At 45.9% G+C, this 18,335-nt stretch overlaps 1 protein-coding gene and 1 non-coding gene across 2 annotated transcripts in view; one reads left to right on the top strand and one right to left on the bottom strand.

Moving 5' to 3' along the window:
* The window catches only part of CRACR2A (calcium release activated channel regulator 2A), an 82,786-nt gene that overhangs the window by 28,760 nt on the left and 35,691 nt on the right, over positions 1–18,335 (top strand). The window contains exons 8-10 of the mRNA XM_060247270.1: positions 9,789–9,860; positions 13,044–13,089; positions 15,630–15,721. Of these exons, the coding sequence (XP_060103253.1) occupies positions 9,789–9,860; positions 13,044–13,089; positions 15,630–15,721 (210 nt within the window). The remainder of the gene's footprint in view (positions 1–9,788; positions 9,861–13,043; positions 13,090–15,629; positions 15,722–18,335) is intronic.
* Positions 10,412–10,482, bottom strand: TRNAP-AGG (transfer RNA proline (anticodon AGG)). The gene has a single exon. It is a non-coding gene; the product is annotated as a tRNA-Pro (tRNA).

Raw genomic sequence — 18,335 nt, 5'->3', positions numbered from 1 at the left:
CAGGGCTCTGTGTTGGCCTGGGAGGCCCCGGTTTTCTGGCCTGCTGTGAATGGCTATGTGGCACCCTGGGAAATCCTCCTGCACACAGCAGCAGCACATGCCCTCCCAGACTGGTTGCAGCTAAGCACATGGAAATTCAACAGCAATACCTTATACGTGTAGAATATTCAGAAGACGCTGTAAATGCCATGTTGTCCTTGGGTAAAGCATCAGCTTTTGGGATTTATGGCACCCACCACAGGGTAAACATTCATACAATTCCTACTGGACTAGGAGTCAAACATGCAATTCGGGGAGCTGAATCAGGCCCCAGAGGGCTCCCATCAGGCCCGCAAGCAACTCACTGTCATTTGCTTCCTTCTCCCTCTTTTGCTTCCTTCCGCATCACAGCTCGCTTTGCCAGGCGTGGTCAATCAAACAGGAGCTACAGAGCAAAGCCTCTAGTTTTCCATTGACTGACCAGCCCGTGAAGCAGCTTACATACAAAAGCTCACAATGCCCAACCATTTCATGTTTTCCCCTCGGTCTTAGCCTCTTAGAATCATAGAGTTGGAAGGGACCTCCAAAGAGGTCTGGAGATATGGGAATGCTCAAACCTCTTCCCACCTATGTTCCATCCCTAGACATATCGGTTGTGGGGCTAGGAATGTTTACCTAGGAATGTTTACCCATCTCCAACACCAGTGCTGTTCAATGCCAGGTGTATCAATAATGCCTAGTCTATCGATAATAAGAGAGCCCCATGGTGCAGAGTGTTAAAGCTGCAGTACTGCAGTCCTAAGCTCTGCTCATGACCTGAGTTCGCTCCCTGGTGGAAGCTGGGTTTTCAGGTAGCTGGCTCAAGGTTGACTCAGCCTTCCATCCTTCCGAGGTCAGTAAAATGATTACCCAGCTTGCTGGGGGGGGGGAGTGGAGATGACTGGGGAAGATAATGGCAAACCACCCTGTAAAAAGTCTGCCATGAAAACATTGTGAAAGCAACGTCACCCCAGAGTCGGAAACGACTGGTGCTTGCACGGGGGACCTTTCCTTTACCTTTTTAAAATCAATAATAAGATCTCTGATCTGTGAGATTATCTCATGGAGCAAAAGGTAAACCTGGCATGTGTGACTGAGACCTGGGTATGGGAGGGCAAAACTGTCACCCTGAACCAGCTTACTCCACCTGGGTTCTTGGTCTTACACCAGTCCCAGACAACTGGGCGGGGAAGTGTTGCAGTGCTTATTCTAGAATCCTTTTCTTTCAGGGCACTCCCTGCTCTGGCATTGAATTTGTTGGCCTGGTGTGGGAGGCTGAGGAGAGTTTGGCTATCGGGTAGGCGTACCATCTGCCTAACGCACCACTAGATTCCCTGCCTGCCCTGCTGGACACTGTATCCACCCAGGCATTGAACTTCCCCAAGCTACTGGTCTTGGGGGATTTCAGTGTCCACGTTGATGATGCTGTGACTTTGCAGGACCAGGACCTAGTATCATCCATGGGGACACTGGGACTCACCCAGTTTGTATCGGCCCCCACACATCAAGTGGGCCACACGCTAGATCTGATTTTGGGGACGGGGATAAATGTGGATCTGGTGGCTGCGGATGCAGTCCCATGGTCAGACCACTTTGCCCTTAAGATCCAGTTGGACTTGCAGCATCCTCCCTGTTTAGGTGGCAAGAGTGTTTATGCTTGTCCGCGGAGCCAGATGGACCCTGAGTGACTAATAATAATAATAATAATAGTTTTTATTTATATCCCGCCCTCCCCGCCGAGACAGGCTCAGGGCGGCTCACAGACATGGAGAGTGCCATGAATTACAGTAAATACATTATACGATAAAATACAATAAAATACATTGAATAAATAGATTAATTAATTAAAACCACAACAAATAAGGTGCTATAATACAGAACGACGTATATCAGATGGCTAGATGTCATTTCAGGATTCAATCTTGTAGGCCATTTGAAAAAGGATAGTTTTACATGCCCTGCGGAACTGATTATAGTCCCGCAGGGCTCGAACCTCGGCTGCTCTGTGGGATCTGATGCCTCCTGGTGGGTCATTAGATCCACTAGTGGAGGACTGGCATTTGCGATTCTCTGCAGCCATCTATGACATCACCTCCCAGTGCCCTCTTTGCTGCAATGCAACTCCATGGTATACCCCGGAGTTGTGGAGGAAGCGACAGCTCAGACAGCTCGAGCAAGTGTGGCAGCATACTCGTGATGAGGAGGCAAGAGCTTCTTATAGAACATTTATAAAGGTCTATGAGAAGACAATGAAGTCTGTTAAGAGGGAGTTTTATGCAGCCTCCATTGCATCTACGAAGTTGTGCCTGGCTCATTTGTTTAGGACAACTAACCATATGGCCATCTGGGAAACAAATTGATAGGGAATTGGACATAGGCTGCGAGGCATTTGCGAACTATTTCACAGATAAAGTCTTGTCTCTCCACCAGGATCTCCCTGCCATGATTGATAGAGTAAGGGAACTGGAAGCCCCTTATCCGTCTTTGGGTCCAATTTTGGACCACTTCAACCAACTCTCTTGGGAAGATGTCGACAGGATCCTGGCTGCAGTGAAGCCCACCACCTGCCTCCTTGACCCATGCCCATCCTGGCTTATTAAAGCATGTGGGGATGGCATTCAGGACCCCTGGGTGAAACTGTCAACTAGTCCCTTTCATTGGGGATTTTCCCAGAGGGGCTAAATGAGGTGGTGATCTGCTCGCTTTTAAAGAAACCAACATTGGACCCCGCGGTCTTGGCCACCTACTTCCCAGTCTTGAACCTTCCGTTCCTGGGCAAGGTGGTTGAGAAAGTGGTTACTGAGTAGTTTCAGGCTTTCCTGGAGGATGCATCTATCCTTGATCCATTCCTGTCTGGCTTCTACCCTGGCCATGGGACAGAGACTGTATTGGTCGCTCTTACAGATGACCTCCGAAGGCATCTGAATCAAGGTGGGTCAGCACTGCTGTTGCTTCTCAATCTTTGGGCAGCATTTGACACAGTTGATTACAATCTTATGACCCACCGCCTTGCCAACATTGGAGTTCAGGGGATTGCCTTACAGTGGTTCTCCTTTCTCCATGGTCAGGGACAAAGGGTGGCATTTAGTGAGCAGATCTCCTCATGACACCCACTTGTGTGTGGTGTCCCTAAGGGGCAATTTTCTCACCAATGATGTTCAACATCTATATGCGCCCCCTTGCCAGCTTGCCCAAGGTTTTCGGCTGGGCTGTCACCAATATGCGGAGGTTCCTTAGTTCCTCCTTCCTTTGAGGTTTTTAAACAGAGGCTAGATGGCCGTCTGACAGCAATGAGGATCCTGTGAATTTGGGGGACGGTATTTGTGGGTTTCCTGCATTGTGCAGGGGGTTGGACTAGATGACCGTGGGGGCCCCTTCCAACTTTATGATTCTATGAACTGCATATTATCACTGGGGAGTAAGAAGCCATAGGAAAAAGGGCCAGCTGCTGCGTGAAGACCTTGCCTAACCTTGTCGCCTAGCAATGAGGACTGATACCAACTGGAGTCACCTAGAAAGCTGGATTGTGAGCTTGACAACGGGTACCACCAAGGCCTGGGAAAATAATTTTAAAAGGGTTAGGCGATAAAAGTTGTGAAGCTGTTAACTGGTAATCTATATTTGTCTCGTAACTTTTTATTTACTTCAGTCTGGCAAGGCATAGTCTTGCATATGCTTGTTATTAGTGTTTGCTACCTGATCATTCAATGAAAGCTTCTTTTGCATATAAAAGCTTCTTTTGCATATTCAATAAACACTTCTTTTGCAGGATGCCTTGTGATAGAATCTGGGCAACCTAACCTATATCACCTCTCAGCCGCCTCCTCTCCAGGCTAAACATGCCCAGCTCCTTCAACTTTTTCTCATAGGACTTGGTCTCCAGACCCCTCACCATAAGAACATAAGAGAAGCCATGTTGGATCGGGCCAACGGCCCATCAAGTCCAACACTCTGTGTCACACAGTGGCAAAAAATTTTATATACACACATACACTGTGGCTAATAGCCACTGATGGACCTGTGCTCCATATTTTTATCTAAACCGCTCTTGAAGGTGGCTATACTTGTGGCTGCCACCACCTCCTGTGGCAGTGAATTCCACATGTTAATCACCCTTTGGGTGAAGAAGTGGACATATATGACATATATGAAGCTGCCTTATACTGAATCAGACCCTCAGTCCATCAAAGTCAGTATTGTCTTCTCAGACTGGCAGTGGCTCTCCAGGGTCTCAAGCTGAGGTTTTTCATACCTCTTTGCCTGGGCCCTTTTTTGGAGATGCCAGGGATTGAACCTGGGACCTTCTGCTTCCCAAGCAGATGCTCTACCACTGAGCCACCGTCCCTCCCCAAAAGTACTTCCTTTTATCTGTTTTAACCTTTCTGCTCAGCAATTTCATCGAATGCCCACGAGTTCTTGTATTGTGAGAAAGGGAGAAAAGTACTTCTTTCTCTACTTTCTCCATCCCATGCATTATCTTGTAAACCTCTATCATGTCACCCCGCAGTCGATGTTTCTCCAAGCTAAAGAGTCCCAAGCGTTTCAACCTTTCTTCATAGGGAAAGTGCTCCAGCCCTTTAATCATTCTAGTTGCCCTTCTCTGGACTTTCTCCAATGCTATAATATCCTTTTTGAGGTGCGGCGACCAGAACTGCACACAGTACTCCAAATGGGACCGCACCATCGATTTATATAGGGGCATTATGATACCGGCTGATTTGTTTTCAATTCCCTTCCTAATAATTCCCAGCATTGCGTTGGCCTTTTTTATTGCAAACGCACACTGTCTTGACATTTTCAGTGAGTTATCTACCACAACCCCAAGATCTCTCTCTTGGTCAGTCTCTGCCAGTTCACACCCCATCAACTTGTATTTGTAGCTGGGATTCTTGGCCCCAATGTGCATTACTTTGCACTTGGCCACATTGAACCGCATCTGCCACGTTGACGCCCACTCACCCAGCCTCAACAGATCCCTTTGGAGTTCCTCACAATCCTCTCTGGTTCTCACCACCCTGAACAATTTAGTGTCATCCGCAAACTTGGCCACTTCATTGCTCACTCCCAACTCTAAATCATTTATGAACAAGTTAAAGAGCATGGGACCCAGTACCGAGCCCTGCGGCACCCCACTGCTTACCATCCTCCACTGCGAAGACTGCCCATTTATACTCACTCTCTGCTTCCTATTACTCAGCCAGTTTTTGATCCACAAGAGGACCTGTCCTTTTACTCCATGACTCTCAAGCTTTCTAAGGAGCCTTTGATGAGGAACTTTATCAAAAGCTTTCTGGAAGTCAAGGTAAACAACATCTATCGGGTCTCCTTTGTCCACATGTTTGTTCACCCCCTCAAAGAAATGTAACAGGTTAGTGAGGCAAGATCTTCCCTTGCAGAACCCATGCTGAGTCTTCCTCAATAACCCATGTTCATCAATGTGCCTACTCATTCTGTCCTTGATAATGGTTTCTACCAACTTTCCCGGTATTGAAGTCAGACTGACTGGCCTGTAATTTCCCGGGTCTCCTCTGGAACCTTTTTTAAAGATGGGGGTGACATTTGCTACCTTCCAGTCCTCAGGAACGGAGGCAGATTTATTTATTTATATTTATTTATTTATATTGAGATTTATACCCCGCCCTTCTCACCTAAGTGTCTCAGGGCGGCTTACAACATAATAATTAAAACAACTTCAGTTTAAAACATTTAAAAATACAATTAAACCATAAATTAGTAAAAAAAAAAAAAAAACAAGATAGAATAAAACCGGCGGCCTATAGATACATTTTGTTCCATCCAAGATGTTTTACATTGTCAGCTAATGTCATAGGCCTGCCGGAAGAGGACTGTCTTGCAGGCCCTGCGGAATTGCCCTAGATCCCGCAGGGCCCGCACCTCTTCCGGCAGCTGGTTCCACCAATAAGGTGCCGTTATTGAGTAGGCCCGATCCCTGGTGGATTTTAGACGGGCCTCCTTTGGCCCGGGGACTACCAACAGGTTTTGTGAACCTGAGCGTAGTACTCTCTGGGGAACGTGTGGGGAGAGACGGTCCCTAAGGTAGGCAGGTCCTAGGCCATATAGGGCTTTAAAGGTAATAACCAACACCTTGTACCGGACTCGGAATATTACTGGCAGCCAGTGCAGACCCTGGAGCCCCGGCCGAATGTGCTCCCATCTTGGGAGCCCTAATAACAGCCGGGCAGCAGCGTTCTGCACTAACTGCAGTTTCCGGGTCCGGCACAAGGGTAGCCCCATGTAGAGGGCATTACAGTAGTCCAGCCTCGAGGTGACCGTAGCATGAATCACTTTCAATGAAAGATTACAGATTTTTGTTAGAAGATCCACAAGTTCAACTTTGAGTTCTTTCAGAACTTCACCATCTTCATTGCCCTCCTCTGGACCTGTTCCAGCTTGTCTATATCCTTCTTAAATTGTGGTGCCCAAAACTGAACAGAATATTCCAGGTGAGGTCTTACCAGAGCAGAGTAAAGCGCTACCATCACTTCATGTGATCTGGACACTATACTTCTGTTAATACAGCCCAAAATTGCATTTGCCTTTTTAGCCACCGCATCACACTGCTCACTCCTGTTCAGTGTATGGTCCACCAAGACCCCTACATCCTTTTTGCACAAACGACTGCTGCCCAGACAAGTCTTCCCATCCTATAGTTATGCATTTGATTTTCCCTACCTAAATGCAGAACTTTACATGTTGGCCTGTGTTGGACTTCTGAGCAGAAGGGGTGATGGAGTTAAATATTCCCTGAAATACCAGATGCCTCCTCTAAGGGCCCACCGGTCCTCCAGGAAGGAGTCTACGTGATGTTTCACCTGAGGTGTCAAAACCTCTTCTTTTCCTGAAAGCGAGAGATAATGTGTGTGCAATGTCATTACTTGAACCTGCAACCAGTGTTCCCACTAAGCTGAGTTAGTGTGAGCTAGCCTCCAGCTCACACATTTTTGCCTTCGCTCAGGAAAAATGGCCCCAGAGCACACTAATTGATGCAGGAGCTCACAACTTTAATGCCAGGAGCTCACAAAGTAGAATTTTTGCTCACAAGACTCCACAGCTTAGTGCAGGGGTGTCAAACTCATTCGTTAGGAGGGCCGGATCTGACATAAATGAGACCGTGTCGGGCCAGGCCAGGCCATGTCAGACTGGGCCATGTGTGTACCTATTTAAGATTAGGTAGCAGAGATATAAACTTTTTAAAGGACACAGACAAACACGACTAAAGATTTTTTTTAATTTAAAACATTCTTAAAACATTAGCACTTATTGGTCTTAAAGGTGCTTTCTTTGTATTTCTCCCATGGGATCCAGGGAACTGAGCAAAGGAAGCTCTGGCTGTTTCCTTCCTTCCCCAGAGGACCGGGAGGGGAAGGAGCCTCAACCAATGGAGAAAACTGAGGTTTTCCTCTGTAGCTCCTGTGTGATTGAGCAAGCCTTGCAAAACCAGCTGAGATGCAGGAGGAAGCAAGAGAGAGGGAGAAGGAAGCAGACGACAGCCAGTTGCTCGGGGGCCTCATTCGGCCCCCAGGCCGCATCTTTGACACCCCTGGCTTAGAGGGAAAATTGCCTGCAACATAATTGGCTGAGAAACAAACGTTAAGTGACAAACACTGAAGGATGAAGAAGATGCATGACCTGCTCCGAGTGTGAGGTTTGGTGACTGGTGACCCACCTGGCTTCTGTCACACCAGAAACATGTTTTCTTGTCCGTGGAGGAATCTCCCCAAATGGAACTGCCATCAGGACTGGAAAGAACTCAAGGCACGTGTGGTCCCTGAGGATGTCAGGCCTGGCAGAATTCTTCCAGGCACTCTCCTGCCTGCCAAGTAGAGGCCAAAACCATCAGAGAGGACCTGTAAGGAGGAACCCAGCTTGGGGGGAGGGTGCTGCCAAATAGTGACCCCACTGAAGTTGAGCAGGAATGCGGCCAAATGTTTGAATCAGCCTTAATGCCCTTGGTGATCCAGATACAATGATGTGAGGTGTGGGCAGCACCTTCCGTGGACCTAGTTAAATGGGCACTAAAGGCCCTCCCGGGAGCAACGACCCTGCAAGTGAAATTGAGTGGGGCCTGCATTTCCTGCACGACAGCACAAGAGACATGAGGGCATGCAGGGCAGCCAATTGGAAAGTTCCAGCTTCAGAGTCCAGCAAAATACTCTAATAGACCAGGTGCATGTAGAGAGACTGGTTATTTGGGGGCAAAGGGGCCCTCAACTCCTGTGCCAAAGCCTGGAAAATGCAGGATGAAAGTCACAGCAGGGCCCTCTCTCTGCTGGACCTGCAAACAGGAAACCATCCACGTGATGGGTGAGGGGGGGCGGGGTAGAACTGGGACGGTCTTTAATGGCCCCTCCCAAAAAGGATCTAAAGGTTTCAAACTCAGTGCAAGCCACGGAGCAACCCATGGGCATTGCCATCTCAACATGGCACTGGTCGTTCAACTTTTTTAGGTTTCCAATTCGAAGGGGATGTGGCGACCAGTGAAGGGGATATGGAAGTCTTGGACAAATCCCTTCCAAAAGAAATTGGAGGCACCTTGATTAGGGTGCCTATAGAGCAACTGGTGAAAGGGACCAGAGTGGTTGGGTACGGCTAGGCCATGTCCCTGGTCAACCAAAGTAGGGGTGTCATTTTGTGGCACTGGAAGCTCCAGCAAATGTGGAGCTGGACCTGCCCCCGTCCTCCTCCTCCTCTTCCTCCTCCTGCTGCTGCTGGAGGGTCAGCCCCCATAGAAGGGCTGCTGAGTGGACCTGCTGCAATGGCTTTTCCCTTCCTTTTCTGTTTTACTGAGCTGCAATGGGAACCCCCAGGGGGAAGCCACCCTACTCACCTCCTTTTTTGCTGTGGTGTCCTTTTCCTTGGCAACCCCCTGGCTTCATTATCATGTGTCATCCTGGAGGCTGTTTTCATTTGCAGTGTTTTTTTTCAGTTCTGTAAGCCTAGTCAAGAGCCCCGTGGCGCAGAGTGGTAAAGCTGCAGTACTGTAGTCCTAGCTTTCTGCTCACGACCTGAGTTCAATTGTGGTGGAAGCTGGGTTCAGGTAGCCGGCTCAAGGTTGACTCAGCCTTCCATCCTTCCGAGGTCAGTAAAATGAGTACCCAGGGGGGGAAAGCGTAGCTGACTGGGGAAGGCAATGGCAAACCGACCTGTAAAAAAGTCTGCCATTAAAACGTTGTGATGCAACATCACCCCAGAGTCAGAAATATCTGGTGCTTGCACAGGGGACTACCTTTACCTTTTTAAGCCTAGTCCTACTCTATGGTTTATTAGAAGTCTTTGGACTGCTTTTTAGATTTTGTAATCCTTGAGTCTCAGTGAGAAAGGTAGTATAAATGAAGTTAATAATAACAGTAAAACTTCGAAGTATCTCTTACAAAATGCCAAGTCACTATTCTGTTAACCTCAGGTGCTGTCTTTCACTTGCAATATGGAGAAAACGATACATGACTACCTTACAAAGATATCTATTTTATTTTTTTTTTAAGATTTTGGCTTATATTCTGCCCTCCCCACAAGCAGGCTTACAATAGTGGTTTGCCATTTTGTAAGAGATACTTCCAAATTTTGCTGTTGGTGTTGTTATATTGTAAATTTTATGAAATACTTTTTTTGTGAAGCAAAAAAGAGCTAGGTTTTATCGCAACTGGGGCCACACTAGGAAGTGTGAGCAGCACAGAGCACAGATCTTAGTAGCATCATCTGTAAGTAATACTGGAAGTGGCATTTGATAGTGCGTCTATTTCTCCCTCTAGAGAGGTTTACAGAGTGACCGAAGCATTGCAGAGGGAGAAATCAGGTCTCCTGAAGCAGCTGGATTTCTTAAGGTAAGAAGAACACGTGTTCTGTGGAAGGAAAAGAGAGAGGGCTCCAGGTCTGTGCTTGGAAGAAAGGGAAGCAGATTAAAGAAAGCAGAGAGCTTTTAGGTGGCTGATTTCGGTCAGCTCCATGTTTGAACTTCCTGAATTGTTCTGTGCATGCAGGTTGGGGTGGGGAATGACTGCTGGGAGATGTGATCTTCTTCAGCCTGCGAGATAGAGCATCAAAGCCCCCTTGCCCTGTGAAGGCGCTCCTCCTTTGAGAGTGTTGCACAGAAACCCTGTGCCCCGTTGTGTTTCCCAGCCCAATTTAAGGAACACACGGAGAGATCCTGAAAGAGAGAAAAATATCTAAAAGGTTTATTAATAAGAAATATACCAGTACTGATAGGATAGATCTGAGCCCATGAGGCACAATGGAACATATGAACATATGAAGCTGCCTTATACTGAATCAGACCTTTGGTCCATCAAAGTCAGTATTGTCTTCTCAGACCGGCAGCGACTCTCCAGGGTCTCAAGCTGAGGTTTTTCCACACCTATTTGCCTGGACCCTTTTTTGGAGATGCCAGGGATTGAACCTGGGACCTTCTGCTTCCTAAGCAGATGCTCTACCACTGAGCCACTGTCCCTCCCCTAAATGGACCTCAAGATATCCCAGATCTTCAGAGAAACAAAGGGTTGCAGAAACTTTTGTACCACTTGTGATGCATTAATACATTAAACATTCAAGCAAACATTATTGGACCCAAAATAAGGCCTCATAGTTCTGGCACCTTTTCATTGGCAGATCTTACTAGGGGTGGGCTTGGTGAAATCAGATCTCGTTTTACCCATCCAGGAGAGATGCTCTGATACCCTAGAAGGGGCAATAAAATTGCCTGCCTTCCTGTTTTCCTCCTTTTGATCTCTGGACCATTTGGTGACAGTCCAGGCGCTTCTCTATTGGAATGTAGATTGATGCCCACATCAATGTCCTGTTTCCCAGGACAGATACCACCTTTTATGGTGTTGCTAAGGAACCCAGAGCCCTTTTGCCAAATGTAGTTTCAATTCCCGCCCCCACCCCTCCCCGGCCAGAGCAAGCTTCTAAAAAGAGATATTTTTTAAAAAGGAACTATTTTTCTAATCATTCTATCCCACCCAGCCTCCTGCTTAATCTATTAATACAAATCAGGGTCTCATAGCTGATATATAGGTAGTGATAGGAGATATCAAAATGAAATATCAAAATGTGCTGGATCTGTATCTCAAGAGTGGGCAGGAAGTGGCAGGAACTCCGCAAAGGCTGCTCTCCTGTCTTGGCACAACAGGTTGCCCTTCCAAGCCAATGCATGGCCAATGCAGGGCACACCGCAGCAGCCTCTCTCCTGGTCTCCCATCCTTCAGCAGGATTTATCCAAATCAATGGTTTTAACTCTTTGCCTCCCAGTTGGGATGAGCTTTGTGGGGCCAATCCTTTCTTTGGGCTGGGCTTCCCACCCAGTCTGTGTTACCTAATACTGCAGTATTTTGCACCCCTGGTTTTTAGGACTCCAAGCTGGGATATTAAAACCGATCTGTTGTCTCTCTGGTGACAACCTGGCCATATGGTGCTGCAAGATTCTCATCCCATCTTCCGCTCCTCCCCCTTCCCTTCTGAGTGCCAATTAAGGCTGTTTATGGCGAGGGTCACATAAATGTGTGTATTTTCTTAGGACAAACAGCTTCACATCCATGACAATGTCTATATCACAGATGGTAGAAATTAATAATGCCTATGATGAGCAAGGGCAGCAGACATATCTTTAATATGGGGAAAGAAAAATATTTTTTCCATCTTGTATTAAATAGTGACAACATTCACAGCACGATTATACTCTTCAGCATTTCACATAGGCCAACGGGAGCAACGCTGCATATTGAAAAGACCCCCTTTCTCTTCCCAAGAGCCACGAATGGAATGTCCCTCTTTCCAGGCTGTCGGGGGCTGCTGCTGGGTCCGTGTCCGGTGAAATCATCTGTCCTGCCTTGGCTTTGGAGATCAACTCTGCTTTCTTTTCTTTTCCTTTTTAAAGGGCTTATTAAATAAGAGACCTCCCTGCTTTGGTGGGGAGGGCGGGATGTAAATGGAATTAATTAATTTAATTAAATAGTTACTACTCAGAACAAACACGAGTAACACATTCATCAACATTGGGACATATGAAGATATGAAGCTGCCTTCTACTGAATCAGACCTCCCCTGGGTCCATCAAAGTCAGTCTTGTCTACTCAGACTGGCAGCGGCTCTCCAGGGTCTCAAGCTGAGGTTTTTCATGCCTACTTGCCTGGACCCTTTTTAGTTGGAGATGCCGGAGATTGAACCTGGGACCTTCTGCTTCCCAAGCAGATGCTCTACCACTGAGCCACCGTCCCTCCCAATAGCAGTTATAAGGTTATAATAGCAGTTATATCTCAATAGCAGTTATAAGGTGGATGGTGAAAGGGAAGTAGTGCTCATTAATTCTGTGTCTTGTTATGCCACTTAAAAGCAATGAGAAAGTTTGTTTTTTTGGCTAAACATACACTAGAAAGCATAACTGTTGTCTGTCAGTTAATCACATCTGGTTAGGGTGCCTGGAGTGTAACATTCTGCAGGGCACATAACAGAGGAGAACTTGACTTGGTATTCCACTGGGGTATTCCACTTCAATTCAATACAGCATTAACTTACAGACTTGAGAGCCTCACAACTTTAAGCACAGTGACCCTGGGCTTCCTTGGTGGTCCCTTTCTGTAAGGAGCTCAAAATTTCCCTGTATTGTTCTATAATGCATTATTATATATGATAATCGAATATGCTTCACCAGCAACACCACATCAGATGGTGGACAGTGCCACTCCTGTGTGTGATGGTGCACTTGTATTCATGCACATGTGATTTGCTCATATGTGCCCTAAGGGTTGCCAACTGCCGAAAGAAAAAAGATCTCCTGTCCCTATAATTGAATAAGATTTTATTTATCAGTTGATATTATTTACGATCATGCTATAAAGAACTTCAGTTGCCCATTTTCACATGTTAGGCCTCTTTTAAAAATCATTATCTCAAGAATAAAAATCATTATCTCAAGCTATTGACAGGGAAAAACCCAAACAACTGGCAGATGAATATATATTATAAATCGAATTAAACAAACATATAACTGCTATCTTGATTTTACCCTACAGAGAAAGGAACAAATATCTAAAAGATGAACGTGACGTGTGTTTGCAGGTAAGCCCCTTCCATTTCCATTGTCTTGTTTCGTTCTGTTTAGCCTCTCCTTGGACCACAAAACTCCATCTCTGACCTCAATTCATTAGTCTGGGAACTATGTGGGAACTGCAGTTAAGATACTCTGCATCTCGGAGAAGCAACCGTGTGTGCAGCCCCTCACACACACACACCAAAAAAAGCATTGTAACATCATGCCTGTTTTTAAAGGTTCTGACCTCTACTTTTTTGGTTGTACATGGTGGTACAGTGGGATGTACAACAGTTGGGGGAGGGAAGCATTGTCTGAAACAATATTTTAGATGATTTAACTTTGTGTGTGTAGCCACAACCCTGCCACCTGCCTCCTCAGTCTCTGCTGTTTTCTTTCCTTCCCTTGTGCCCAAACACCAGCATGCCCCATTCTGTCCGGAGAGTCTGCACTTTCCACTGAGACCCCAGATGTGGCAAAAATTGGCATTGCACAAAAATGGTAGCTTTCTTGCAGACATAGATGGCTGGCATGCATAGGACAGAAGCCATATGAAGTTGTCGAATGAAATGAATAGCAGCTTCTCAAGAGCACAGTCATAATCATATTTAGGGATGCATGTACTGTCAATTTTTAGTTCTTTTTAAAGGAATCACTGGCTGTACTTTAGCAGGTTACTGTAGGTGGAAGCCATTTTTTGTTTGGGCCCACATCAAATGGAACAATTACTACGCCTCTTCCTCCTCGTTGTTGTTGTTTCACCCAGTCCCTGCTACAGCAAAGCTCTAGGTGATGTAGAGAATCCATAAAAACAGCAACAAGACAAAACCAATTAGAACATTACTAAAACATTTCAACAATCAGATGGTGAATAAATGGTTGATCCCAGTTCCAAGTGGTGCCTTCTTTGTGGGCAGGGAGGAAGAGGGTAGGGTGGATGTAAATAACAGAGAAGGCCGCCAGCCAAGATGGAACTGTTGCTGTCCTCAACCAAAGGCCCAGCAGAACATCTCCCCCTTGCAGGCCCTGTGGAATTGTGTCAGATTCCACAGGGCTCTGCTGGTATTTGGCAGAGAGTTCTACAAGGTTGGGCCAGGCCCTGGCCCTGACCGAGGACAACTGGATGTGGCCAGGGACCACCAGCAGAGAGCTATTTAAGGAGTGCAACATTCTGCAGGGCACATAACAGAGGAGAACTTGACTTGGTATTCCACTGGAGTATTCCACTTCAATTCAATACAGTATTAACTTACAGACTTGAGAGCCTCACAACTTTAAGCACAGTGACCCTGGACTTCCTTGGTGGTCTCTCATCTAAATACTGACCAGGGCTGGCCCTCCTTAGCTTCTGAGAGGCGATGAGATCAGGCTAGCCTAGACTACCCAAATCAGGGAACAGATAATTGTTAGAAAGCGGGAAATATTGTAATCCTAAGAATTCCTTCCACCGACTAAAAAGGGACTTACTTCTGAGTGCAGCTGCTTAGCATTTCTCCTTCATGCATACAAGTCTATACGTCTACGTACATTCCCTGGGTTGTTGCGAGTGACCATCCAGTTTTGGAATTTAGAGTCTTGTGGAAGGGGAAAACTGCATAGTCAGACATAGAGGTTGCACTTCAGGAAAGCAAATTTTGACAAACTTAAAGTTATGCTGGGTAGAATCCCATGGCCAGAAATACTTAAGGAGAAGGGAGTTCAAGAGGGGTGGGAGTTTATTAAAAAGGAAACATTGGAGCAAAGTGATGGTATCATTTTACTGTGCTCTGATTTCACCTCACGTAGTTCATTTTTGGGCACCACAATTTAGGAAGGATATAAACATGCTGGAACATGTCCAGAGGAGGGCAAGGAAGATGGTGAGGGATTTGGAGACCAAGTCCTACAAAGAAAGGTTGAAGGAGCTGGCCATGTTTATCCTGGAGAGAAGACAATTGAGAGGTGATATCATCACCATCATCGAGTGCTTGAAGGACTGTCATATAAAGGATGTTGCAGAGTTGTTTTCTGTTGCCCCAGAAGGTCGGACCAGAACCAACCAGCTGAAATTGAATCAAAAGAGTTTCCGTCTCAACATTAGGAAGAACTTCCTGACAGTTAGAGCAATTCCTCAGTGGAACAGGCTTCCTCAGGAGGTGGGTGGGCTCTCCTTCCTTGGAGGTTTTTAAACAGAGGCTAGATGGCCATCTGACAGTAGACAATGCAAAAAGTAAATAATGTCTGTCAGAAATGCTGATTCTGTGAACTTAGACAGATCAAGAGAGGGAGGGCAGAAAGGGTTGCATCAGTGCTTAGTTCTCATGGCCCTTTCTTACATGCCCAAGGAAATGCTGATCACCCCTTTGAGGGTCAGGAAACAATTTTCTCCAGGCCAGTTTGGCCAGGAGTTCTGGAGAGTTGTTGGGTTGTTGTTTTTTGCCATCTTCTGGGGCATGGAGAAAGGGTCACTGGGTATGTGTGTAGTGGGGAGGTATCTCTTAATTTCCTGTATAGTGCAAGAGGTTTGACTAGATGACCCTGGAGGTCCATTCCAACTATATGATTCTGTATCAATATAATATTTCTCTAGAAATGTAGGAAGAGTGTTCCGACTACCAACAGGAAACAAAGGTCAGGTTCAATCATTGGCAAATATGTGGATACCAAAGTTTCATTCAAGAGGTAAGTCTTTTTATTTTTGGTTATTGTAGATTTTCCAGGCTGCATGGCTGTGGTCTTGGCATTGTGAGACCTGACGTTTTGCCAGCAACTGTGACTGGCATCCTCTGAGGTGTAACCCAGAAAACTGGAGTTCTCTCTGGGTCAAATTGAGAAGAAGTTGGTAGGCAGGTAATTTCTATCTACTCAGGCAGGTGGTATAGGGCTGAGTCATTATCTTGTGGGAGCTTCTTGGGCTGTGACATGCTAATGGAGGAGCTTCCCTGAGGGGGTTCTTTTGTATATAGATTGGTTGTTGAAATTCTAATCTTATCTGTAGTGCTGTTGTAAACTGTAGGGCATTTTCAAGTCTGTTTTTCAAGTCTGGAAGCCATGCCCTATTCATTTTTAAACTTTCTTCCTTCCTGTTGAAACTGTGTTTATGTTTATGGATTTCAATGGCTTCCCTGTGTAATCTAACATGGTAACTGGATGTGTTGTCCAGCATTACAGTGTCCTGGAATAAGATACTGTGTCCTGTTTGAGTTAGGGTATGTTCAGCCACTGCTGATTTTTCAGGTTGGCCAAGTCTGCAGTGTCTTTCATGTTCTTTTATTCTTGTCTGGATGCTACGTTGTGTGGTCCCAATGTAAACTTGTCCATAACTGCAGGGTATGCAGTATACTCCTGCAGAATTGAGGGGGCCTCTTATTATTTTTGTTTTTGTTTAGAAAACAATAGAGATTTCAATGACTATTTTCAAGCTGACTGTCCATCAGTCCTAAAAGAAAAGCCTCTGGCTTAATATATATGTTGATGTTTTTAAAAATCTTCTGTATTAATGAATGGATTTGTATCCAGAATGTGTTATAGGTCCATCACATGTGATAAAATATCACTTCACTCTACTCACATTTCCAACATTTGTTTAAAAGATTTTTGTATACGTTGTAGCCAGTCTACCAAAGATATACAGTTTTATACATATTGTAGTGCTCAGCCTGCTGTCCTCCAGCTCTCCCCTGGTTTCCCGGCAGGAGAGGCACAGTTGGTTAATTCGCTGCCCCCCACCAGGCTGGTGTGGTGGTTACAGGAAGAAGACACCAGCCAACTCTGCTTCTCTGGCGATGGAAGAGTTATGAACAGGCTCCTTGGCCAAATCCAAAGTCCCAGAGTAAGGCCTCTATAAGCAGGGCCTAAAGCCACTGGAAGCTTCTGCCAAGCCCTGATAAAGAGACCAGTCCCAAAGGTCTTTTCTTAGGATTTACTGGAGTGCAAGTTCCTTTAATCCAGTTACCCTGGTAGTTTCACCAGCCATCCATACAACTGAAAAATGCAGTATAGCAGGTAGGTTGCTCACATCAGATCTTAGGCAAAACAGCATTCGAAAATATAACATCCAAGTCTTCCCAACCAGAATAAGTTCCAAGGTGTTACCTTCAGCGTAAGCCTCAGCTCAGCATAACAGGGAAGAAAACTTCCCATCTTTTAGCCTCTAAGGAGAACCATAAACCTTAATCAGCTACACCTGATTTTAAACAGCTCACAGATGGCCCGCCAGCCTCAGGGACTCCCGCTGAAGGCCAGGCTGCTGTAAACACTTAACCAGGGGTCTAAAATTGCCAACTACCATTCAAGATAAGTGATCCCAGTTGCTACACATAGGCCAATGATATATCATTTTATACAAGTTTTCTTTAACGGTAGCACTTAATCTGAATTTCAAACCATTCTGCCACAATCTAAATTTCAGAAGAGTTTCTTAATGTCCTTTGGTGATAAGTTGTATGCTCACAGCAGGAAAAAAAATTATTCAGTAGAAGTCAGTTTGGCCCATGCAATTATCACTCATCTATCCATCTTTCACTGGTAGCGTTCCATAAAGAGGATGCAGTTCCCAAGAGAAATTGCTGAGAGGGGTTCTGAGACTCCTCTGTTGTAGGTGAGAAGGGCAGCTTTAGAGTATAGAAGGTAGCAGTTACGTTTCTGATGCCCAGAAGCCACAGGCAAGCGAACCATTGCTATTGAATAGGTGTACTTTCCCAGTGAGTTAGAGGAGGGCCACCTTGCCTGAGAATGCTCCAGTAAAGGCCAGTGGACTTGGGGCAGATTCCTGGAGGGCAGAGTTTGCCTGAGAAGGCAGGTAACCACATGCCAGAGAGGCAGTAATAGTTAGAATACCTCAAAGACACGGGGTATGCTGCTAAGTCATGTGAGGCCAAAATAGGGTTGCCAAGTCCAATTTAAGAAATATCTGGGGACTTTGGGGGTGGAGCTAGGAGACTTTGGGGGTGGAGCCAGGAGACATTGGGGGAGGAGCCAAGAGTAAGGGTGTGACAAGCATAATTGAACTTCAAGGGAGTTCTGGCCATCACATTTAAAGGGACTGCACAAATTTTTAAATGCATTCCTTCCATAGGAAATAATGAAGGATAGGGGCACCTTCTTTTGGGGCTCATAGAATTGGACCCCCTGGTCCAATCTTTTTGAAACTTGGTAGGTATTTTGGGGAGAGGCACTAGATGCTATACTGAAAATTTGGTGCCTCTATCTCAAAAAAACAGCCCCCCCAGAGCCCCCGATACCCACGGTTCAATTCCCCATCATTCCCTATGGGAATCGTTCATGGAGGTGCATG

This window comes from Heteronotia binoei, chromosome 9 (assembly GCF_032191835.1).
Source record: "Heteronotia binoei isolate CCM8104 ecotype False Entrance Well chromosome 9, APGP_CSIRO_Hbin_v1, whole genome shotgun sequence".
Taxonomy (NCBI): Eukaryota; Metazoa; Chordata; class Lepidosauria; order Squamata; family Gekkonidae; genus Heteronotia; species Heteronotia binoei.
The sequence above is the reverse complement of the archived record's forward strand: the minus strand, read 5'-3'. Positions and strand labels throughout refer to the sequence as shown.